Source organism: Denticeps clupeoides, chromosome 1, assembly GCF_900700375.1.
Source record: "Denticeps clupeoides chromosome 1, fDenClu1.1, whole genome shotgun sequence".
NCBI classification, from domain to species: Eukaryota; Metazoa; Chordata; class Actinopteri; order Clupeiformes; family Denticipitidae; genus Denticeps; species Denticeps clupeoides.
The window spans coordinates 17,968,474-17,994,090 of record NC_041707.1 but is presented as its reverse complement, the minus strand read 5'-3'; the positions used below and the strand labels follow the sequence as shown (position 1 = coordinate 17,994,090).

The 25,617-nt window shown below is 40.1% G+C and overlaps 1 protein-coding gene across 3 annotated transcripts in view; it reads left to right on the top strand.

The window, feature by feature from the left end:
• The window catches only part of LOC114795445 (rabphilin-3A-like), a 45,119-nt gene extending 20,364 nt beyond the window's left edge, over positions 1-24,755 (top strand). For 2 of the 3 annotated variants that reach the window (XM_028988745.1, XM_028988723.1), the window contains exons 2-19: positions 1,957-2,015; positions 2,254-2,265; positions 2,408-2,533; positions 2,955-3,084; positions 9,036-9,119; positions 10,142-10,325; positions 11,209-11,253; positions 12,601-12,753; positions 13,464-13,637; positions 17,198-17,277; positions 18,147-18,221; positions 19,302-19,411; positions 19,503-19,629; positions 20,445-20,501; positions 20,596-20,750; positions 21,142-21,223; positions 21,332-21,428; positions 22,131-24,755. In XM_028988745.1, the coding sequence (XP_028844578.1) occupies positions 1,975-2,015; positions 2,254-2,265; positions 2,408-2,533; positions 2,955-3,084; positions 9,036-9,119; positions 10,142-10,325; positions 11,209-11,253; positions 12,601-12,753; positions 13,464-13,637; positions 17,198-17,277; positions 18,147-18,221; positions 19,302-19,411; positions 19,503-19,629; positions 20,445-20,501; positions 20,596-20,750; positions 21,142-21,223; positions 21,332-21,428; positions 22,131-22,261 (1,863 nt within the window). In that variant the 5' untranslated portion in view covers positions 1,957-1,974 and the 3' untranslated portion in view covers positions 22,262-24,755. The remainder of the gene's footprint in view (positions 1-1,956; positions 2,016-2,253; positions 2,266-2,407; positions 2,534-2,954; positions 3,085-9,035; positions 9,120-10,141; positions 10,326-11,208; positions 11,254-12,600; positions 12,754-13,463; positions 13,638-17,197; positions 17,278-18,146; positions 18,222-19,301; positions 19,412-19,502; positions 19,630-20,444; positions 20,502-20,595; positions 20,751-21,141; positions 21,224-21,331; positions 21,429-22,130) is intronic. The other variant, XM_028988734.1, reaches the window with a different exon arrangement.
• The last annotated feature ends 862 nt before the right edge of the window (positions 24,756-25,617 follow it).

Below are 25,617 nucleotides of genomic sequence, written 5' to 3'. Positions count from 1 at the left end.
GTTCTCCCTCAGTGTGTCACATCATGCTGCTGTGGGCACAGAAGCCATGTGGAAAGAGAAGATTTCTAAGCAGAAAAAAGTGGAAAGAATAAAGTGAGGCGAGAGATAGAGAAAGAAAAACTAAAAACAAAAACCAGCCACTGTCATCATCATGTCCCTGTGTGGCTGCTTCTTCTTCTGATGCCAAGAAGTACTCGCGACCTCACTGGGAGTGGAAAGTGCTCTCTCTCACTAAAAATATGCCACCTACAATCACCCACATGTTTGTTTAAGGCTTTATCATGGCATTAAGAATGGGAGATTTGTGTGGTGTTGTCTCATCTATTGTCCCACTAAGTGATATTGGAAGGGGCATCTTGGATTTCTTGTAAATGCACTGACTAGTACACTGACAGATGAACAACAAATATCTTACACTATGAGCATTTGACAAAAGTGCTGAGATCAGATCTGATCTGACTGAATATTGATTGGTGCAGAAGCAAGGCTCCACGTCCCATAGTTTAAGAAATGCTGGCCTAGCCAATGGATCAGTTCTGATTTTCACCACTATTTGTCAGTGGCCTCTTTGATTCTTGGTATTGTCCTTGGAAAATTCTCCAATCTCTCCTTCTGTCACAAAACACAACCTCAGGGTAACCATGAACCCTTTCCTACTCGACTCACATTGACAATATTTCTCCCTGGTGCTGATTGCTTCTCTACAACATTTAGAAGGATTTGTCCATTTTAATCAACATTAAATTGGCTACACACTATCCACTATATCCACTACACACTATTTTTGCTGTGTATATAATACCTAATTGGGTACAAAATGGTCTGTGGGTACAGAGTTAGAAAAATTCCTAGTATCCTAGTTTAATTTTGCCTGACTGCATTTGTGTGTGCATTTTGATGTAGTTTTAGAATAAATCTGAAAGAAAGTAAATGGCCAATAGAGCGGCTTGGTGGCAGTTTGTAGTGCAGTCAAGCCCAGATGTAAGGCTTAAGGCTGCATAGAGTTCACATAGACATTTACATTTACAGCATTTATCAGACGCCCTTATCCAGAGCGACTTACAATCAGTAGTTACAGGGACAGTCTCCCTGGAGCAACTTAGGGTTAAGTGTCTTGCTCAGGGACACAATGGTAGTAAGTGGGATTCGAACCCGGGTCTCCTGGTTCATAGGCGAGTGTGTTACCCACTAGGCTACTACCACATAGAGAGGTTGACACTGCAGGATCCTGGAGGGACTGTATAATAGGAGTGTTACATTATTATTAAAATTGAAAACAATACTGTATAGGAGTGCTTTTCTATGTGTAGCTGTCTTTGTCTCTAGATATGAGGGGCAAAGGGGGTCTGATTATACATGGGTTAAAGCTGCCAACCATGATGTAATGCTTTGCATGATAGCTGGTGTCACAGGTGTGAATAGCTCTTCTCTGACTTGGCACATGGACCATGTGATTGGTTGGTTCTATGTGTGGGCAGAGATGGATGAAGTAAACTGGTGAAATCTTCACAGGGAGTATAAACAGATATCTGTAATAAACAGAGTTTTGAGAGAAGTAGATGAGAGAAGATCCAATCTTTGGACATCACCCACATCAGCCAACCACCGTATGCTAGTTCTGCCCCATACTGTAGTGGGCATAATAAAGTGTACGTTTTGTTATGGAGAAAAGGATAATATTTTTATGTAAATTATAGATTAGGATGCATGGGAGTTTTTCATACTTCGATTAATTTTCTTATCCAGGAAAATTACATTACACATATCGGAGCTATACGGGGTGTTGCCAAAGGCCACACGAGAGAGGTCCATAATCATGACTTGTGGGTCTGTACCAGTCACCACAAGTTTTGTTTTCTACCCCCCTCATTTTTTTTCTACTTTGTGATAGTGACCGTATGGTTAGTTGATAGTGTGCATGCAGTAGAGTGAAGCGTAATGTTTTTTTCTCTGCAGAGCCAAGGAGCTGCAGCCATGACAGACGCTGTGATGGGGATGAGGGGCTTTCATGGGAAGTGAGTAGCCAGAACAATCACAAATAAAGAATATCACAAAGGGTAAACAGGAAATAAAACAAAGAGGTCAGTGGGATGTTTCTAGTGTGGAGATTGCAAGACAACTGAAACGAGGAGCTCATGGTTAACGTACATCTAATGTCCCTAATGGTTTATTGGTTGATTGATAACTTTATCCCTAACTGAAATAACACATTGTTTCTGGATTTTCTTTCTTTTTTTGTTCCCTGTACTTCAGTGATAAAGACCAGTAAGTACCCTTCTGCTTTACTCTTTTATGTCTGTCTGTAGTGTTTAGAATTGAAAGCAAAAGCTGATATTTAGTCAGCATTGCTATATACATCACCAATGTACAGTCCTGTAGTTTATTCTCTGTGTCTTATGGTTATCAGAGGAAACTGGAGCTCTCCTCCAGGCCCCGGCCCTGGGCCCGATCTGACAGATGAGGAAAAGGAGATCATCAACAATGTGATTGCCCGTGCTGAGAAGATGGAGGCAATGGAGCAGGAACGCATTGGGTCAGCGCAAGAGAGGGACTGAAAAGGAGGGGCTGCTAAAGAGAGATATAGAGATCAAGCAGTCTTACCGACAGCTAAAGAACACGGAGAGAGCTTGTTCTTTGGGGAATGTTAAATAATATCACTGGGTTTTGGTTAAACATAATGAAGTGCTTTTAAATATAGCAATGATGCATCTTTTTGTATTAGTGACTGTGCAGTTTGTGTTGGGTGGAGTTGATTTGTGGATTATTTTCTGGTTATGGTTGAGAAAAAGGGATAAACAAAATATCAAATATTAATTCTGAACAATAACACATATGTTATCCATTGCCTTGAAAGACTGAGTGGCTGTCTGTTAAACTTCAACTTAAGGTGAACTCAAAGGAGTCAAATGAGCCACTCTGAATTGTGTATAATGCCTGTCCCGTTCTTTTGACAGACGTCTGGTGAATCGTCTAGACAACATGAAGAAAACCGTGTGTGGAGATGGTGTATCTCGCTGTCTGCTGTGTGGAGAGCAGCTGGGTACTCCAGGGGTCAGCTCTGTAGTGTGCGAGGACTGCAAGAAGGTAAGACATTTTTTCCCACTGTTGATCCAGAGCAGATCATAGAGATGTTGTTCTGTGATGAACCCCTATTTGACGTTGTGTAGATTTGATATCAGCCTAAACATTGGCAAAAAAAACAAGAGTCAAACAAGGTTCGTCCAGGACACTTTAGTGTAACATGAATAAGAACATATTGGGGGGGGGGGGGCATACGGTGATAAAAATATTATCTATGGGAATTCCTATAAGTGGTCCAAAAAGTGGAACAAGAGTAGGGACTCTTTTTGTGTTCATTTGAAAGGGCTCTTGGTTCTCTTTCTGATCACTTTCAGCTCAGGTGAGGCCTCAGTCCTTTACTGTTCACATTTTAGTTCCTCTGGAGATCTGGAGCAATGCCATGTGATGTCATCTATGGCAAGGCTTTGGGGCAAAAAAAAAATCAAAGAAAACCATGAGTGCTTTTTGTGCAGCAAACCACAATATGGACCACAAGGCAGACTGAACTAAGAGGACCTGAGGACACCTCAACATACATAAAATGCAAATCAGAACATAAAGCAGTACTACGTTAACATTTATATATAAATGACTCGTAACATTCACAAAGCATGTTGGTATAGTCATGTTGGCTGACATACAAAATGTTATTGAGTTTGAGCTTTTAAAAAGCTGTACTTGTTGGACTTGGGTCTAACTTTTAAGACCTGGTTAAAACTCTAATCCGTGGCTACATCTAGTCAGCACACACACTTTCAGATGTACAGGAATTTCTGGACTACAGCCAATCAGATGCGGGCCCCAAACTTTACGATCTCTGATTGGTTTAGAATACAATATGTTCCTGTTCCTCCTTTGCAGAGATCCTCACCAACAGCAGTTTTTTTCAGATATTCAGATATTAGGTCACATGTGCAACTAAAATTTGTCACACTCTAGATCCCTGCTCTGTCTGTGGACAAAATGCAACAGATTATTATATGATTCATTATGTGGCACGGAATGCATTTTGTGCACAGGAATAAGTAAATGAAACTTTGTGAGGAAACCAATATACATTGTATAAATAAAACGATTGATGGACTTTACAGGGCCTTTTGTTGGTACACTAAGATGTTACTGTAGTACATAGTAGCAATAAATTTTTCCATATTTGCCTAAATTCCATTGCATGCTTTGTTGCCACTACAGCTTTTCTTACACCTGGCTGAATAGGGCGTTTAAATTTGCACAGTGTCTTTTGTGCTACATTTTTTCGTTTGTTTGTTTTGTGTGGTTTTTGACAGTGAATTGCTGATGCTGGCATTTGATTCAAACTATGTGAACTGTAACTCTATACAGAAATAAAATCCCTGCATCCTCACCAGAAACCAAGTGTGTAAAATGATGTCTAATGCAGCTGATGTTAATGCTTCCGAATGGAGAGCAAAGCACCTGTCATAATCCCACAGTTGCCACCGTGCTTGTCAGGCACTGCGTGCAGCTGCAGGAGACGGATGACCCAGGCTCAGTATTGCCTCAGCTTATAGTGCTGATAGTTATTTGAAGTGACTGCCATTCAGTCTGATGAGTCATATTCTCAGAGCTGGCTTAATGCCAGCAGCTGTTTCTCTCAACTCTCATTGCGTAGAATAATATGAAATAAGCATTTTTTACTGTCAGGATACTGTAAAATTAGCTTTTTAATGTCTCATGTTGATGAGATTGCATTATGTTGATTGCACTTTGCTTCATGCCAGTTCATTTTGCCGTACAGCATGCTGTTGTCTTGTCACTGCATCATTTCGCTTTGCTTTTTTAAGCAAGGAATAACCCAAAGCTAATTCTTCTATACATATCTTCTAAACTTATAAACAAACTATTCTCTGTAGATAGATAGATAGATAGATAGATAGATAGATAGATAGATAGATAGATAGATAGATAGATAGATAGATAGATAGATAGATAGATAGATAGATAGATAGATAGATAGATAGATAGATAGATAGATAGATAGATAGATAGATAGATAGATAGAACTTTATTGTCACTATTACAAGTATAGCGAGAGCAAACCAGCAAACCATTGGAGCAAACCAGCAGATGAAATGAATGGGGCACCTACATATTAGTTATAATGTAAAAGCTGATTGGTTTATGCCAACATGCAGATGCCATGCGAAAGCTAATTGCCAGACAGAGCTGACAAGTCTTACCACTCAGTGAGGTTATATTCCAGAATTAATCTTGAATGAGGTTATCTTTCCAGGAAACCATTAATATTTCCATTTTAGAAGGCTGATTGAGCTGGAACTCAAGAATGGTTCGGATGTTATACATAGCACCCATGCAATGTACACCACTGCTAACGTCTTATCTTACCCAGTCATGTCTAGCGAAGGAATGGGGTTGTTTTATATAAAAGCCAGAAATAACTGTTCCAGTGTTAATATATACAATCCGTCAGTTGACTATTCAGAGGTAAAGGTTGAGCTGAAAAGCCATTGTGATGCAGTGTCATAAAAGAAATTTAGCAGTTTGCAGGATTAACCTGAGCAAGAAGTTGTGATTAGCAAATGATAATTTAGAGTATCATCCTGTATTTAGCTAACTGAGAAATCCAGCTTTGTGGAACAATGCTCGGTATACATTGAGAACCAACTAATTACTGCATTAATAGAAATATAGAATCCACCTTCATATGTATGGTTCTATGTTAAGGTGGTTTCTATGTTTTAATATTTAAAAAATATTCAAAAACATTTCAATAGGATACTGTTTCTAATGGTAAACAAGGACTTTCCTGGACTTTATTCCTTCGTTTTCTCCTGTTAGGGGTCACCACAGTGGATCAACCAGTCTGATTGTTTGCACAATTCCTGGCGCAACCCTCCCCATTTACCTGGGCTTGGGTCTGGCACCAAGAAATATACTGTCTCATGCATCTCCGGTTACTGGGTTGAAAGTGATACCATGTGGTCTTTATTATGAGGACCAAGAGAAAAATACAAGTAACCATACATATTGTTTTGTATATCACTCACACACTCACTCTATAACCATCCATGAGGGTTTTGTTTTTTTCTGAATAAATGTAATTCAGGTGAAAGTTGAACATTTCAGTTGAAGCTGAAATGTTCATTGAAGCTACTTAACCAAAGTGAACATGGGTGGCAATAATATCTCCAATAAAACCTTGTGTAAACATTTACTCAGAGAGCAAGACAATTGAATCAAATCGAATTTTTAACACCATGAAAATAAAGCATCTTCAGAGAAATCAATTCCAGCCTGCTTCACTCTGTGTTAGGGTGAAAAATATGTAACATGAGGATAAAATTTCTTATTCACCTGTTTTTGTTTTTGGGCTTTATTATTTTCAGACCGCAACATGACATCTACCAGGCCATAATCTTCAATTGCAATAATATATAAATTGAGTGATCAACTACCTGAAAATACTTTGATATGTTCTTTCAGCCTTAAATTTAGTTTTCATAATGCTGGGGAGTCCCTTACAGGAGCAATGGCTAATGGATTTAACTTTAGCTTGGTGTGTGTTTTTTCCACTCTAGAACTGTACAAAAGAAAAATGCTAAAAGTAAAAGCCTTAATCTTTTGATCTCCTGCTCACTTAACTTTTCAATTGTATATTCATATTGTATATGTAATTACCGGACATTGTGTGTTGCACAAACATTTGGTAAATTCTGAAATGTAAAGCCTTCCTGTAGCCATCATGCCTAATATTTTGATACAACTTGATTGATTTTTTCCTTGCTGTATCTGTGTCTTTGGCTGGGAATAGCACAATGTGGTTACTGGAGAAAAGCTCAGGAGTGATTCAGCAAGCATCTTTCAGACCTCCTTCAGTTTAATTGCATTTGATCGATGGAAGGAAATGTATCCTCGCCCCTCTTTATGATTATCGCCTCAGTTTGAAAGTCTTCTGTTATTTCACTGGAGGCAGGTGCTCAGAATATGAGACCATGCAGTTTCTCTGGTCACCAGACATGTTTTACCTTTTCATCAATCTTTTGTGTTTCAAAGATCTTAACTGTGTTCCATGCCTTGAATAATGGATTCAGTGATGTTTCTGTGTCAACTGGGGCACTCTGATTTACAGAAAGACTTAATCTTGATCTACAGCATCAGACTGCTTGGATGGTCTTTAACACTGGAGAAACACTGGCTTTTCACATTGCTCAGAGTTACTGCTCAAGTACCTCTCCAGTAATAGTGCCTCTGTCAGAAGATCCTTTGTACAACAGTGAGACATTCCTGTTCCCCAGATATGTCTCCATGTGTACATTAAACTATGAGTAGTTACATTTAATAAACTAATAAACGTTTAAGTTTAAACTGAATATATGCTGCTCAAAAAACAAAGGGAACATTTAAACAACACAATGTAACTCCGTCAATCACACGTCTGTGGAATCAAACTGTAGCAACACTGATTGACAATCAATTTCTCATGCTGTTGTGCAAATAGAATAGACAACAATTGGAAATTAAAGGCGATTAGCGAGACATCCCCAATAAAGGCATGGTTCTGCAGGTGGTGACCACAGACCACTTCTCATATGCTTTATGGTTGATGTTTTGGTCACTTTTGAATACTGGTGGTGCTTTCTCTCTAGTTGTAGCATGAGTGCAGCTCATCCAGGATGGCACATCAATGCGAGCTGTGGCAAGAAGGTTTGCTGTGAGTGTCAGTGTAGTGTCCAGAGCATGGAGGGGCTTCCAGGAGACAGGCCAGTACATCAGGAGACGTGGAGGAGGCCATAGAGGGGCAGCAACCCAGCAGCAGGACCACTAACTCTGCCTTTGTACAAGGAGGAACAGGAGGAGCACCACCAGAGCCCTGCAAAATAAACTCCAGCAGTTTGGGCAAAGACTGGCAAATTCGCAGCTGGCGCCCTTTGCGCTTCACAAATAAATGCAGGTTTACACTGAGCACATGTGACAGATGTGACAGAGTCTGAAGACGCCGTGGAGAATGTTCTGCTGCCTGCACATCCTCCAGCATGACCGGTTTGGCAGTGGGTCAGTAATGGTGTTGGGCAGCATTTCTTTGGGGGTCTGCACAGACCTCCACGTGATCACCAGAGGTAGCCCGACTGCCATTAGGTTTTTCCCCAAAGAGTGTGCCTCCAAATCCAGACCTCCAGGGATGGATAAATTTGACTTTTTGTGTGATTTTTCTCAGCATATTCGACTATGCAAAGAACAGTGAACAGAAGTATTTAATGAGAATATTTCATTCATTCAGATCTAGGATGTCTTATTTTTGAGTTCCATTTTTTTTGGTTTTGTTCTTTTTTTGAGCAGTGTATTTCTCTTATCTCTGAAACATTCTCCGAAACGTTCTTTCTCTGTTCTGCTCTATTCTTTGCAGCTGCAAGCCTACATCATATATACTGAAACTTTAGTAGTCTCACTTCAACCCCTTTTATTGCTCTGCCATTTTACCAATCAATTCTGCTGTCTGCTCTAGTTCAGAATTTCTCATAATTTGAAGTCACCTGGGCAGGGTGAAAGCTGGGTTCTTTCTCCCTTTACCAAAGCCAACAGGCAACCTGAAGGAAAAGCTAAATGCTATAGAAATCGATAAGTGCACAAGCAAAGCAGTTATTTCCTGCCTCTATTAGCCTAGATATTCAAGAAAGGAGCAAAGAGATTAAATATATGAATGCATAAGTCGGTAATACTTGAGATAAAACATGCAAAGCTTTGCCATTTAATTGGTGAAATTATTATTACAAAACACAATATAATTATTATTCTCAAAACACTACATAAGAATATTAAGTTAATGTGTTGCATTTTTTGCTGAGGCTATTCAGCCATTATGACTCAAAGGGCACTATTAGTGCTATCATGGATGAACATATCGTGAAACCTGTCAATGAATTAGAAAAAGTACAATTGCAAAAGCTAATAATGGTTTTAATTGTAGACAAATAAATTCTCCCTTTTGCCTATTTTAGAATATGTGCTCCAAATGTGGCGTGCAGAACCACAGCCGACCCAGAGCTGTGTGGCTGTGCAAGATCTGCAGCGAACAGAGGGAGGTGAGACTCACTTGCGCGTCTTTCTTTATAATGCTGTATAATTGTGATGACTGGGAGCATGCAGGAGTCAGGACGATGGAGAGAGTAAACAATAGATTAAGACATGTGGTAGAAGACCTGCATTGAGATTAATGAAACACTGGTGAACTAATGAAGACAATAAGGTCTGGTGTTCATCACAGCGCAGCAGAGAAGGTCATGGCAAATGTGTTATCCTCCTGAAACAATGTTCTTCCTGTCAGAAATACACAAAGTTACCGCTTCATTTCTCCTCCTTTTTTGATTAAGAGAGTAGAGTACAGGACCAAGAGGAATAATTTGGAGAGCAGACACCTTTTAGCATCATTGAATTTGACTGCCTTTTATGGCCTGTGATTATGGGCACCTATCAGGGGGGGTGTTGAATCCACTGCTTAAAGGCCTGTCAGGCTCCTGTACATTCCTGGGTTTTTCAAAATGAACCAAAGATTTACAACAGCTGCCATCAGAATGACTATCCTGTCTCTCCCATCCAGGATGGTTATTATGTAGTAAAGCTGCCACAATATGACATTCTGAATAACCACTTCTAGTATGACACCACCTTCCCTGTCGTTACCAGGAGATTATGTATATAATATAGTATCAACAAATTTTACGCCACAGAGAGACAAGATGAACCATAGTACTTTTCTGTTATGATGGTAAGATTTCTAAGAAGGTATCAATATAACTGCCTAAATGCCAGACCATTTAACGTTTATTCATATTATTAGTCTATATGCCTGTATTAAGAGATAAGATAAGATTAGATCCCACAAGTGGGAAATTGCATTTGTCACGGCAGAAAGTGGATAGAAACAGAGGTAATAGCAGTAAAACAGAGATAATAGCAGCAAAAATAAATATGTTATATGATATAATATGATATATATATCTACAAATGTACAATTGAAATCTACACATGTGCAATGGGTACACCTGTACAATTGGTAACTACCGTGGTGTATTTGATGTGTTTTTTTATATGCCTCTTGTTTCAGGTATGGAAACGATCTGGAGCTTGGTTCTTTAAAGGCCTGCCCAAACAGTTCCTGCCCTCTCCCATGCCAATCTCCAAGCACAAAGAGCCGGCCAGCCAGTCAGCTGTGGCGAGCAAAGTGGCTCCTGTTGCTGCTGCTGCTGCCCCTGGGCCTCCGTCTGCCCAGCCCAACACACAGGCCAGAGGTTTGACCAGTAGGCCTGTAGAAGTTAACTGACAGATTAACAATGAGATGACTTCTTACAGCTTATTGTTATTGTTACTGAACATTTTGAGGTCTTATATTTTCTTGCCTTGTGCCTGTGTGTTCAGAATAACTAATGGTTTTGACTGTGTTTTGAGCCAGTAAGGAGCGGTGGCATATGGTTGGCACATGGCTATTTTAAGGCATCAAAATCATCTGTGCTTTTGTCCAAAACAAGATCATGTTAAAATTCTGCCCTGTTTATTCTGGGATGATAACTACAGAGAAGAACACACACCCACTATCCTTAACTGCTGAATCGATTCCAGACTCACCCTGGGTGGGGCACCAGCCCACCACAGGGAAGAATTTAAAGCCCTAATAAACTACCCATTAATTCAGAAGGCATGAAAACATGGATGACACTGACGTGCTCAAGGCTCCGGCAGATGTGACATTAATTTGACAACAACAACAACCTCTAGGCCTCGTCAGGACAAACCCGCTCATGCCCAGAAGCTACATGATGGTCTTTCTTTCACTTAATTTGCTGATTTCAACCGGGGGAAGATTGACTTGAATATAGCAGTTTAATTTTTGTTCACACCAGGAGTCGATTTGAAAACAACATTCTGTTTAATGATCATGATGATCAAGCGTGATGCCTCTTTTTATGATTGGTGTATTACTTAGTGTCTTACTTGGTGTATTACATAATCATTATCCTAAATAGATAGTGGCATGAGAATTATTACTATGAGATTTCATTTCAAGCTAAAACATATTATGTCCTCAGTGTTGAAGTATTAAATCACAGTGATTACAGAGAGAAGTGCAGTGTTCATGGTAATTAAAGATAATATGCTAATCTATTCTCCTTTCAGGCCCAGTACAGAGTCAGGCTTCAGCTGAGGAACCTCAAACTGCAAGTAAGACTGCAAGCTTCACAAATGCACACCAGATTGCAGTCTCACACCAGATACAAAACCATGTGTGTATGCTTTATTTTCATACCATGTGAAAAAGTGAAGCGAAAGTGAAGTGAAGTGACTTGTGATACACAGCAGCACAGCACATGGTGCACACAGTGAAATTTGTCCTCTGCATTTAACCGATCACCCTGAGTGAACAGTGGGCAGCCATGACAGGTGCCCGAAGAGCAGTGTGTAGGGACGGTGCTTTGCTCAGTGGCACCTCAATGGCACCTTAGCGGATCGGGATTCAAACCGGCAACCTTCTGATTACGGGGCCGCTGATAACAAAATAACACAAAAAATATCAATGCAAATCAAATTTATCAACCCATGGAGGACTGAATTTGGAGTCAAAAAACACATTACTGGCTGATCCAACTTTCATGTAATGTCCTTAATAGAAGTCAGTAGTGTGTGTCCTCCATGTGTGTTCTCCCTACAACACCTGGGCATGCTTCTGATGGTCTCCTGAGTGACCTCCTCCCAGACCTGGACTAAAGCATCCACTAACTCCTGGACAGTCTGTGGTGCAATGTGGTGTTGGTGGATGGAGCGAGACATGATGTCCCAGATGTGCTCAATTGGATTCAGGTCTGGAGAACGGGCGGGCCAGTCCATATATTCAATGCCTTCATCTTGCAGGATCTGCTGACACTCTCCAGCCAAAGAAATGCCACCCCACAACATTATGCCAAACCGGTCATGCTGGAGGATGTCGCAGACAGCACAACATTCTCACTGGCGTCTTCAGTCATGTGTACTCAGTTTGAAGAGCACAGGGAAAATGCCAAACGTGCTGTACATGTTGGGCTGTGGTTGTCGGGCAGTCATACCACCCTCATGGAGTCTGTTTCTGCCCATTTGATACATGCAGATTTGCGGCCTGCTGGAGGTCATTTTGCAGGGCTCTGGCAGTGCTCCTCCTGTTCCTCCTTGCACAAAGGCGGAGGTAGCAGTGGGTTTTTGCCCTCCTACGGAATTATATTATGTTGTTTAAGTGTTAACTTTATTTTTTTGAGCAGTGTATTTTCATGTATACCCATGAAAGTGCAGTGAATTAAAAAGATGTCTGAAATCAAACAGGACGAGTGTCTTTGAAACAAATGTTTAAATACATGTCCCACCCTGTTTCATCTGTTTTTATTCACTCAATGCTGCTGCCATTGAGAAAGGGCTTAAGTAGAACATAACTTTTTCTATTTAGGTCACCTGCATTGCAGATCACCAAGATCTCCATATATAAATTGCATGTGTGTGTGTGTGTGTGTGTGTGTGTGTGTGTGTGTGTGTGTGCACTTTTAGGAACAGAGGGGAGTGGTAGTTACCCGTCCATGGCTCCAAAACCTGCTGTGGCGCCCAAACCTGCACTGGCTCCAAAGCCCACTGATACCTCTGGCAATGCAGTGGTGCTGAAGAAGGCAACAGTTGTCCAGAGCTCCAGACCAGTCCAGCAGGGTGAGAACACAGCTGGGCCCAAAGCTATGATGCACAAGCAGAGACTAACAAAGAGGAGTCTGCTAAGAGCAGACAAGCAGATAAAGGCCACTATTTCCAAAATGGCCCTGGGCTTGTTCACTGAAATAATGTTAATTGCTGCCTCAGAGTTTGTATGAACAGGAAACAGGAAAAGAACCATTTGGTAGTTATCTATATCTCAAAGAAAAGAAACTGTTTGATGGTAACGTAATGGCACGTTGTAAGTCGCTCTGGATAAGGGCATTTGCCAAATGCCTTAAATGTAAATGTAATGTAAAATGTTTAACCTTTTAGTTTGCCGTGTCATTATGTTTCTAACACGGAACATCATCTTTAATGATGATTTCATAAATAGACTTTAGTTATTTATGTAAATACTGAGGACAACTTTGATCAATGCACTAGAAATCAAGCCCCATGGACTTAACACCAGGTTCAACATGAGGCCCAAGGTGTCTTCATGGGGACTTGGTAGTTGGCTGTTCAGGGATAGAGCAACCATTTTTGGTGCTTTAGTGATTTATAAGTGCTAATACAACTCCTTTATTTACTAAGTCTCCTGTAGAATATGAAGGAACTAAACGTTCTGACAGAAGACATTAGACTGCTAAGTGAACAATTTGGGGCAGAATCTTACAAATCCATAAGGTCCTAAGCACTGTTTAAAGTAAAACTCTTTGGTGCTCAAGCAGAGGCAGAGGGTGGAGGCTATCCATCTCCTGGCATGCAAAGAGAGGAGAGAGCACCCCCTGCAGAGCGGGAAGAGAGAAGACAGCCTGCCAATTACAGTGCTCCTCCAGCTCGACAAGCTGCTCCTCCTGAGGAAGAGGACGAAGATAACAGCTACGACTCAGATGAAGGAAGTGAGTGTACTATACAAAACTTACAATCACTAGCTACAGGGACAATGGTAGTAAGTGGGGTTTGAACCTGGTTCTTATGGTGAGGTAATCTGGAGTGGATCTAAAAATACAAACAGAGGAAATTTACTGGATGTGCCTAAATCAGAACAGAGAGCTGCGAACAGCTTCCTGAGCTTCACCTATTCATTCTTTTTATTTCTATATCAAGTGTTGCTGTATCCTCTATCCTCCTTTTTAGAACCCAGACAGTGTGTTAAAGTGAGCAGTCTGACTCGCTCCTTTTTTTTTTATTTATTACTTCATCGCTTTCTCACTGCTGCGGATCACTCTGACATACGTTTCATGTGAATGGAGCATTTTTGGTGTGCACCCCATCTGTCCAGAGTGCACTGCGGTGTCTCTTGGCTCTCTGTGCACTACAACCCTGCTCTTATTCATGTCTATTGATTGGCTGTAACTCAGCATGACATCAGGGCAAGTAAGTTTATTCACACACTGATCTTAGCCATCTCCTTTCAGAGCCCTGCCATATATCACAGAGCCTTGAGATGGAATAACAAAAGTCTCTCTCTCTCTCTCTCTCTCTCTATTTTTTCTCTCTCTTTCTGTCCCATTCAGTAAGTGGTCCTAGTTTTAATTTAATGAATCTTTAATCTAATAAATCAGCATGAATCTTGCCTTTCACTTTGTAGTTTTGGACATTCCCTTTCAGAGGAAATACTCATTATTACCTGTGCAGCATTGTGTGATTTTTAAAGTTAATAACTGAGCTTGAGCTGCTGACCTTAATGTCACTGTTGTGACATCTTATAAATTCAGTTGTGTAATTGTACACAAATAAACTTGTGCAGGCGGGCCTGAAAATTTGAATACGGAGCTGGTGGTGGTTCTATTCGTAGACACAAACAACTGAGCTTCAAGCAAAGCATGCACTGCCCATCTGTTCTGTTGGAATGGGACTCCTACTCTGCTGAAGGCTTGTTAGCAATTCTCAATTAAAGCTTTTTTTGTTGTTGTTGCTGATACATCATGGTTTTGTGTTAGCAATAGGCCGCTTTGTATCAAATGTCTTATTTCCTTCAGGACAAATACCATCTAAGTAGTCTCACAGGAACTTTGCTTTTTTTTGTTTCCAATATTGATTGATCCTGTTGGGGGATCTGCATATTGCATATAGAGCCTAAATATTTAGAAATGTAGACATTTCCCTCAATAGAAAGGTGCAGTGCATCTGGGGGAAATGATGCTTCCCTTTGCTGTTTTAATTTAACGCCAGGAGAATGCGCAACCTACAGGTTTCCGCCCGCTTTTGTAGAGGAAGTTGTGATTTCCCCCGTGTGTTCCCTTCCTCATCCGATCAGAAATAGTAGGTAGGGCTACTCCCAGTTGCCCTGTTACCATGACAGTTACTCCAGTCCCATCGGAATTACCAACTTAGTTGAGACTGCTCCACTGGCTTGGGTTGGCTTTGATGTTCATGGTGTTGTGTAAACCCAACAATAATTTTTTTTTCGTACATAAATTGGCTTTCATGTCTAATACAAGCCGGCGCTTTGAAATGTAATTTTCAGAGGAACAGTTAATGAGCATTACAGCTATTGGCAGTGAGCTTCACGTTGGACTAAAGGTGAAATATAAAAGCAAAATGAAGTGGTAAAGCTGACATAAGATTGCTTGGATAATGAGAGTTGCTGTGCAGTGTCCGTCTCTGTACAACTAAAATTAAACACGGGGACAATAAAAACATTTGGATTCTCAAAGTATGCAAAGAATTAGCAAGTGTCGTGCCTCCCACTTTTATATACCACATACAATTGGTGAAATAAGCAATTAAATAATAATTAAAACAAATAATAAAACATCAACCTCTATTATATACCACATACAATTGGGGAAATAAGCAATTCAATAATAATTAAAATAAATTATAAAATATCAACCTCCTTTTGTCATTTCCTTCAAGCATTTTTGCTTCGATTTTGACATGCTGAAAGATCTAATAATGACATTGTCCTGATGGACACCATAATTAAGTTTGCTGACGACACTGTCGTGGTGGGCCTGATCTCTGACAACGACGAGACGGCCTACCTGGAGGAGGTTGGAAATCTGGAGAATTGGTACCAGAGGAACAATCTCCACCTGAACGTCAGCAAGACAAAGGAGTTAATAGTGGAATTTAGTACCAAGCAGGAGAGGAACTATCAGACCCCTGTCATCAACAGGAGCCCAGTGGAGAGAGTGGATAGCTTCCGATACCTCGGTGTTAACATCACGCAGAACCTGTCATGGTCCTGTCACATCAACATCATGGTGAAAAAGGCCTGGCAGCGTCTCTACCAGCTCAGAAGCCTGAGAGACTTTAGACTGTCCTCCAAGGTGCTCAGGAACTTATACTCCTGCACCATAGAGAGCATCCTGACGGGAAACATCTCAACCTGGTTCAGGAGCAGCACCTTGCAGGACAAGTGAGCCCTACAGAGGGTGGTTCGATCAGCTGAACACATCATCTGTACCAAGCTCCCTGACCTTCAATCTATCTACAGCAAGCGGTGCTGGATCAGGGCCAGGAAGATAGTGAAGGACCTCCGCCAACCCAACAATGGACTCTTCTCTCTGTTGCGATCAGGGAAGCGCTTCCGCTCCCTGAAGTCCAACACAGAGAGAATGAGGAGGAGCTTCTTCCCGCAGGCTATCTGAGCTCTCAACAACCACAACACTTCATAGAACTCTAATACACTCCAGCACTTTCACTCTGAATCACTCTGGACTCAATCCCCCCCAGAATTTTTGCACAAACTTTTTACTCTTTTTACTCTTGCACAAATTTTTACTTTTTTACTTCTCACTTTATATTTTGACTTCACTCATTTGCACACCTTCACCCTACCTATTACACATATGTTATGTTTTATGTTAAAGAAATACAAGTGTAATATTTGGTTATGTTTGCAATATTTGGTTCATTGTATACTTGCAATACTGTGGTCTGTAGCAGTCACTAAAGCATTTCACTGCATATCATACCATGTATGATTATGTATGTGACAAACAAAATCAAAATTTGAATTTGTATATAATGACCTTTTTTTCCTGACAGAGGCAGTAAATAGGTATTTTATTAGAAATGTATTCTTAAACAGTTCATTTGTAAATAGATTTAGCTGTGATGTGATATGACCGGCACTTGTGCTTCAGATTGCTCACATTAACTTATTAGTAGACTCTCATGACAGCAGGTTGTTGGGAAGTTCAAGAACACTACATCACAATGTGCTCCCAATTAAAAGTAAAATATTCAGTTTCCACCTTGTGTTATTTTGAGCTTTTATGCCCTAAATGATTGTTTTCTGATTAGGGTCTGTCCCACTTGCTGTAATCTAGTTTTCCTTTAGTGACTCTTTTGTAATTGACTTTCGGTGTGAACACAGTGGCCTATTTTTGCTCTTATTAAACTGGATTTCCAATACATATAAAGTTCGAGGAGATTTGACACACCATGGAACTCCCATTGTGTTTTCCATTGTAAATGTTTTGGATCATCTCTGTGCTTCTTTCAGCCACTTTGGGAGCTCTGGAGTTCAGCCTTCTGTATGACCAGGACAACAGCAGCCTTCACTGCAACATCATTAGAGGAAAAGTAAGAGAGCAGGAACAATATTCATGCAAAAAGCATACACTCTTATGTTTACTATGACATTAGTTTATTTCTTTCTTACAATTGTAGATTTATAGATTATAAATTATTAATAGATTGTCATTGTAAATGTCATGCCACATCTGTGAGGGATGAAGATACCAGTCCGTGCCATGTTAAACATAAAGGGGTTTTAATAATGTAAACAGAAATAAGGTGTGAGGGCCTGAAAAAGCACATACAAACCAAAAAGGAAACACGCAGCATTACACAATCTCGAGTGAAGGCGAGTGTGGGCACTACCCTGCTCTTAAAGGGCCCTAATTACCTAACTCTGAAGCAGCTGAAAGTGACTTGGGGCCGAACACAGATGCTGAAAGCCGACACCTAGTTCTCCAGGAGGACCGCAGCATTACAGTAGCGCGGGCACATCTTCACAGCTTACGTGTTACCAGAAGACAAAGTGAATGTCTTCGCAAGATACTGCTTTATTGTCCCATACTTGAATTTATGAATGATGTATATGCTAATCAAACAATGTGTAAGAATCAGTCGTTATTCTGTGCAAAGGTTTTTATTTAGGTACAAGTAATGAAAGCATGACTAATATAATATATTAAAAATGCAGCTTTGCTTAAACTAACAACATTCAGCGGAAAACAAAGATCAACCCAGACAAATTAGCAAAGGCATTCGTTTTAACGGAACAGGGTTGATTACATGCCTGAAAAGACCTGTGCTAAATGCTTACACACCCTGACCAAAAATAAACACACACACATACCAATAATGAAAAACAGCCATTACTGTTAACAGTCACTCAAACCTGATGTCTATTTGTTGCCCATTTTAAACTGGTGCTCCATCTGCAGGGTCTGAAGCCGATGGACTCCAATGGTCTGGCTGACCCCTACGTCAAACTGCACCTGCTGCCTGGAGCCAGCAAGGTAACTACAGTTAACCAGTCCTGAGGGAGAAAGAGAGTGACAGAGGCTGCATTTGGTGCCACCTGGTGGACGTGGGGACTCAACGCAGGGCTGTTTAGGAAATTTACATTATATTTACAGCATTTGACAGGTGCTGTGATGGCATTTGCTTTGAAGTCACTATCAGTGAAAATATTCTGATATTGGTTCACCAGGGATCTGGTCTAAACATATCATCAGTCAAACCTTTTTTTCCCATATATAGCATGTAGAATAAGTACAACACACTTTTTAATGTGTGTTTAGCCCCCAGTTTAAAGCCCCCAGTGACTGCTTGAACATCTAGGGGAAGTTCATTCCACCACCTACAGAGGGTACGGAAAGTATTCAGACCCTCTTAAATTTTTCACTCTTTGTTATATTGCAACCATTTGCTAAAATAAAAGTAATATTTTCCTCATTAATGTACACACAGCATCCCATACTGACAGATAATACAGAATTGTTTACATTTTGTCTGATTTATTAACAAAGAAAACCTGCAATATCCCATGGTCTGTTCCCACTGTAGACGCCAAAGCAGAGAAGAGTCTAGATGATCTTACAGGGTGAGGTGCAGTGCAGGGTGTGATAAGTGCTTTGGGGAAGGAGGGTACTAGATACATGCAGAATAGTTTTATCTGTTTCTTCATCCACCGAAATTGAAAGTGAAGTGATGATTGTCATTGTCAAACAATGCAGCAGAGCACACGGTGACACAACAAAATGCGTCCTCAGCTTTTAACATCACCCTTGGTGAGCAGTGGGCAGCCATGACAGGCCCCGGGGAGCAGTGTGTGGGGACGGTCCTTTGCTCAATAGCACCTCATTGGCACCTTGGCGGATCAGGATTGGAACCGGCAACCTTCTGATTACGGGGCCACTTCCTTAACCGCTAGGCCACCACTGCCCCGAAGGCCACCACAGCCAAATCATTGCAGATATATTTTTATGATCTTCTAATTTAGTGTGTTTATAGTTAAAGTTATGTTAAAGTAAAGTTAAAATGCTAAATTTTAAATTCCCAAAATATAAAATTATCACCAAATTATCCACTTGCAGTCAACCAAGCTACGCACAAAGACCCTACGCAACACCAGAAACCCCACCTGGAATGAGACTCTTGTGTATCACGGGATCACAGATGAGGACATGCAGCGTAAAACCTTGAGGTAGGGAGATCAGTGAGCTCGCTCTCAGGGTGGCTCAGGTGACAGGAGGCGTGGGGTGGGGCTGACTGTATCCCAAATGTCTCCACTGCAGGCTGTCTGTGTGCGATGAGGATAAGTTTGGACATAACGAGTTCATTGGAGAAACCCGAGTCGCCCTTAAGAAGCTGAAGATGAACCAGAAGAAGAACTTCAATGTCTGTCTGGAAAGAGTGATTCCTGTGAGTCACCATTACACACAGCCAACAGATAGTGAATTATATGCAAACTAGCCATACCTTTAAACCTCAGAAGGTACCCACTAAGCTCACAACAGTAAAGCTAAAACTTTCAAATGTACAAGAACACACAAACACACAAGCACTGACTTCATGAACACACTTTCCTTAACCGCGTAGTGCTGTTACTCAGGGTTGTGGCTGTTACTGGGGATTCAACCAGGGCAGGGTGCACACACACCAACACACCATCCAATCACACGCTCATACCTACAGTCAATTTAGAGTCAACAATCCAATTAGTGCGCGTGCTTGTGGATGGCGAGAGGAAACGGGAGAATCTGAAGGAAACCAGCGTCAAAACAGGGGGAAGCATGAAAACTCCACAGCCTTGGAGGTGTCAGGTCACGCGCCAACCATGAATACATACTGTATATGTATTGAATATATTTTATTTTTTCATGTTTGTGTTGAGACTAGAGCTGTCCTCACGTGTCGACATCATCAATTGCGTTGCCGCAAAATTAGAATTTATAAATAACTATATTAGTCAATTAATGTGGGATTACTTGAGAATCTAATCCAACTGATTAGGAAAAAGGAAACGTTAGATTCATCGATGCACCGAAAAAATAATCACTAGATGAATCATTTAGAAAATAATCGTTTGGGACAGGCCTAGTTGAGACCCATAACCAAAATATAGATTTGAAACAAGTCAAATGAAATACATGCATATGGAGCATCTACTATGAAAATTAATGAGATAACCCGTTTACCCACTTTACCTTTCATAACTCTCATACTGTCTCTCTCAGACAAAGAGAACTGCTACAGCTGGTGGAGCACGAGGCATTGCTCTTTATGAGGATGAGGTAAGAGGAGAATAAATGAAAGATATATATATATATACAGGTATTATACAGTAAAAAAATAAAACATTGTTCCTTTCTTTTTTCTATTTATCAGTCTGTAAAAGATGGAGCAGATGTGGAGGAGAGGGGCCGGATCCTAATCTCTCTGACGTACAACTCTCAGCTGAGTCGGCTCATTGTTGGGGTTGTTCGCTGTGTTCACCTTGCTGCTATGGATGCAAATGGGTATTCAGACCCCTTCGTCAAAATGTGAGTTATCATGCTCATTTATCCACTCTTACATGCATTTACACTTTCATTAATGCATCCTAACACATGTATTGATGAATGTGAGTACATTAATAGCTTTTTTCATATCAATGATTTTACCTGCATCACACAGGGAGTGTTCCTCTTTTATCTAAGCAAAATAGCTTCTGCAGTAACAGAGAGACGCACTGTTTGCCTCATTCCTAGCCAAACATAGACAATTGGTGCAACAATGTTCCTGGTGGGCAAATTTTTAAATTGCTTGAGAATAAGGCTGAGCTTTGAAAGTTCTCTCGATATAAGATCGATTATCTTGCAAAAACCTAAATGAATCCAGTAAATAACAATTTAAGGTAACTTTATCATTTGCTGCCTGTGCTTCTATATACAGATGCCTGAAGCCTGACATGGGAAAGAAGGCTAAGAATAAGACACAGATCAAGAAGAAGACCTTGAACCCTGAGTTTAATGAGGTTAGAAGCTGCCATTGATGTATGTTTTTTATAAATGTATTTATTTAAATAAATGTAAATATATGAAATTTATTTAATTAATGAGGCCTACATGTGGCTATTTTACAGGAGTTTAGCTATGAAATTAAACATGCAGAACTGGCAAAGAAGACACTGGACATTTCAGTTTGGGACTACGACATTGGCAAATCTAATGACTACATTGGTGAGAACAGAGGCAGCACTCATTGCTTCTTTTTAATTGGCTGACCTGCTTGACCCCCTCTTGACATTTATTGAGTACATAAAGACATGGCATTCACACATGTTCTTTTCTCTAACTGCTTTTAGTTGAAGTGCTCTTTTTTTTGTCTCTGTGTTTTTATGATGATCAGGTTGCTATAAAGATATTTTACTATATTCTTAAAAGGTTAACAAAGCTTAAGCTACACAAGATGATCTGAAAATATAAAATAACAGCACTTTCTATTTTTCCTTTTTTGTAAAAGGCAATAAATCTATATCATTTACAGTACATTATCAAGAACATTTATGCATTAAATAAATTTTAAATAAACATTTACTTATGTACCCAGCATGAGCTTGTCACATATTTATGTGAAATCCTGCTTTCAACAGAGTGGTATGTATTTGGGACTACGACATTTTATTTCTCCAGAAAATGTCCCAAACAGACATTTTGCATAGGCTAAATAAAACAAAATGAATGCTCCATCTTGACCAAAGAACCAGCCACAAATGTATCATTTAGTAGTGATAGAGAGAATGTAAAGTAAGGATAACTGTAAGCATATGAAAAATATTCTCAGAAATGTAATTCCTCAGTGTCTGTTAATGCTGAATAACATAGAAGGAGATGAACATGTTTATCAAACACATCTTTTTCAATGCCTTCAACCCTTGACAGGAGGTTGCCAGCTGGGCATCTCTGCTAAAGGAGAGCGTCTGAAGCATTGGTACGAGTGTCTGAAGAACAAAGACAAGAAGATTGAACGCTGGCACACCCTCCTCAACGAGAACCACGTCACCAGTGATTAAGATTGCTGCTCTGCACCCACCCTGACTCACCACCGCCTCCCTATCTACAACCTGCCCTGCATGACAAAAAAGAGACAACTGTCCTATTCCAAAACTCTTTACATCTCCACCCACTCGCACTACAACTGTTTACAACTGCAGCCCAAGCCCCGAATTTCAACTGTTGCTCGGATGTGCTGTGCAGTAGCTGCAACGGAACACCTTATCATATACCCATCTAATACGGTATCATATTCCCATCAAATATAGTGACATTATCCACCCTTTTGCTCTGGCGCATAAACATCAAAATGCCCAAATTCAAACTGCTTATTTATTAAAATACTAATTTTTCTTTTAGACTCAAATAGTAGTAGTTTCATAAGTGGCCAAATGCTAAAAACTGATCAACATCAAACAGAAAAACCTGCCAGGCAGATGTATGTGGGTGAACTTTTTCACCCATACATATCAGCCTGGCAGCTATCTACAGTTCCAAATGCAGACATGTAAATAACAATGACAGTTCTAGCAAGTGAGCAACACTGTTGGCATAAAGCGTTCTGTTGAAAGGAGAATAACTGTACATTCAACAACTCGTTTCAAAGGAGTGGCATCTTGTCCTGTTAAATATGCTTGATGCTTGCTAACTGATTAATACATTAAACAGCGTGTGACCAGCAAAGATAAGAAGCACCAGAAAATAATAAAGAAATTTGTTTTTAAATTGTTATTATTTTATTGATTTATTTATTTTAAGCAGATATCTTTGGATATATCACTGATAATACTATGTTTAATGTAATAAGCAAAACAATTTGTCACATTTACTTACAAAAATCTGTTAACAAAGGCAAATGCACAGATCCCATCTCTCCAGAAACATTAAACCATCTGTGATTCTGTAAGCCATTTTCTTAGGAACCAAGAATTCATATACAGTGCACCTGCTTCAATGCCAAGGAATCAGGACACATAAGTCAACTATTTGGTAGAGATCATATGTGTTTGGACCCCTGACATTGACCACCTGCCCATCTCCACATCCTACACTCCCCATCAACATACTGTAAGTACACTTCAGTGTCAACGTTCACTGTCACTGACACTCAACTGCACAGCAGGCCCAAACAAAACCCTGCCCCTTGCCCCAATGTCTGCACTAGTGACTTAAAGCTTTTGGGGTCTTGGTGTAGCCCAGACGGTGTGTAAGTGAAAAAGAAAGCACACACTTCTACATGGTAGAATGACCTCAAGACTTTCTAGTGCTATTATATTGCAAGTTTCCATGAGAAAAACCAATGCATGTACTGGTGTTGTTCACGTTGTATAAGATTTGTTGAGATGCATACGATGACATCCATAGGTGCCAACTCTGTGGGTATGTTGGAGCCTGCAGCACCGATAATGGTTTACCTCAAGATCTAATAACTAGTCAGACTATGAAAAATATGTTTATGGAGATTCTTTATATTATTCTCCTTGACAGTATTCAGGTGGAAGGTCCAATATCTATGCCTTATTTCTGCAGAATAATAAAAACATGAAGAAGATCGGATACATTTTTGCATCTAAAACACTAAGACTAGATCTATACTTTCTAGATCTGTATTGTCAGTGTCAATGGCCATGCACCATGGACCCGTAAAAAAAAACATGCACCGTGCACATTTTTCCAGTTTTCTCAGTTTACAAGCAGATGTTTGCGAACTTGAAAATATTTATGGCACCATTGCGGTATTGCATCAAGAACGGTGTAGTATACCCATTTTGTATGAATAAAGTCAGCTTATTTAGGCATGCTGTATGACACGGTAATGCCCCCCAGCCCCCCAACAATAGTCGGCGCCTATGATGACATCTCTTCTTTTTATACCCTCCCCATAGTCCTTCAGTAGTCTAGTCTGAAATTAGTAGTGCTTTATAGTTCAACTCATGGTTGCAACCACTTTGCATTTGAGGTTTACATATTTGAACTTTATAAAATGCAATCAGGCCAATCGGCTCATCAGATTTGATGGGGTAGAACTTAGTTACTGATGTCCATCAGTAACTAATTAAGATAAAAAAAAACTCAGGTGAAAAGGCGAGTTGAATATATGAATACCCCACCCCAAAACCTTCCTGATTTTCTATCTTATGCGTTCTATTGACTACTACTATTAACTACTACTAGTCACTACTAATAAGCACTTGACACTGATTTTGAACAAAGATGCCTTGGAACAAAACTATATTTCATTGACTGGAAGGATCTCACCTTCCTGTTTTCTATGTTACAAAGAATACAAACCAGTACTTACTCTGTGTAGGTCACCCACTCTGTATGACCTGTTGACTGCCTATAAAATGGAATGATTGCTGCTTTCTCATTTATGGACTGTATATATAGTGCATGTACTGGAGCAGGCAGAGTAATTCCTGTGTGTTTGGACCTGTATTGTTTTGCATGTTAAATAAAGGGTTTACCTGGAGTTTGGTTGAAACTGACAATAAATGCTAATGCAACCCATGATTGTTTTTTTTTTCTCAATTATTTTTTGTAATGTACCCCATGTTAACATGTTTATTTTTTGGACCTTTAATGATGGTGTTTGAACGTGAACCACGTTTCTTTATAAATCATACCAGATTTTCATTAGAAAATTTCACCTTCAAATTGTCTAATAGAGGTTCACACATGTTCCTTAATAAATAGATGGATAAGTGTAGTTTTCAGTCTCATTCATTTCAAAATTACAGGGAATACATCCAACAGGATGCTCTGGGCCATCTGTGCCCATGCCTTTATTTTCTCTATGTATTCTAACAGGAAACCAGAAAATATTTGCACACATGGACCAGAGTTTGCATAAACGTGTGCATATTTTGGCGTAAAGATTGCAACGGATACATAGGAAGAGGCGCACATTTAGGTCCCATTTTGTGCATACGCAGTGGTTATAAATAAGACCCCTGGTGTGTGTCAGTCTTTTCTGGTCAACAGCACATGAGTGATGACTCCTGCAGTAAAGATGATAAGAATAACCCCCAGGGTCATTCCACGACGCAACGCAAGATCCTTGTTGGACAGAGGTTCTCCTACAGTGGTCACAGCGCCATGGTCCACAGTGTCTGACAAGATCTCATTTTCGGTGTAAGGTAAAGAGGTGCTTGTATTCTCAGATGGAACTTCTTGCAACTTGTCTGTTGGGAAGTTGCAAAATGAGAGGCTACAATATATATCCATCTAAACATGTACTTGCCCTGCTACTACAATCGCAGTACAACTGATGCAATTTTTGTCAGCACTTATTGTTTCATTTCATGTTGTCTATGAGTCTGGGAGAAACATTTTCCCACGGCATACTGTAGAATGACCGTAGAAAACAACTCCC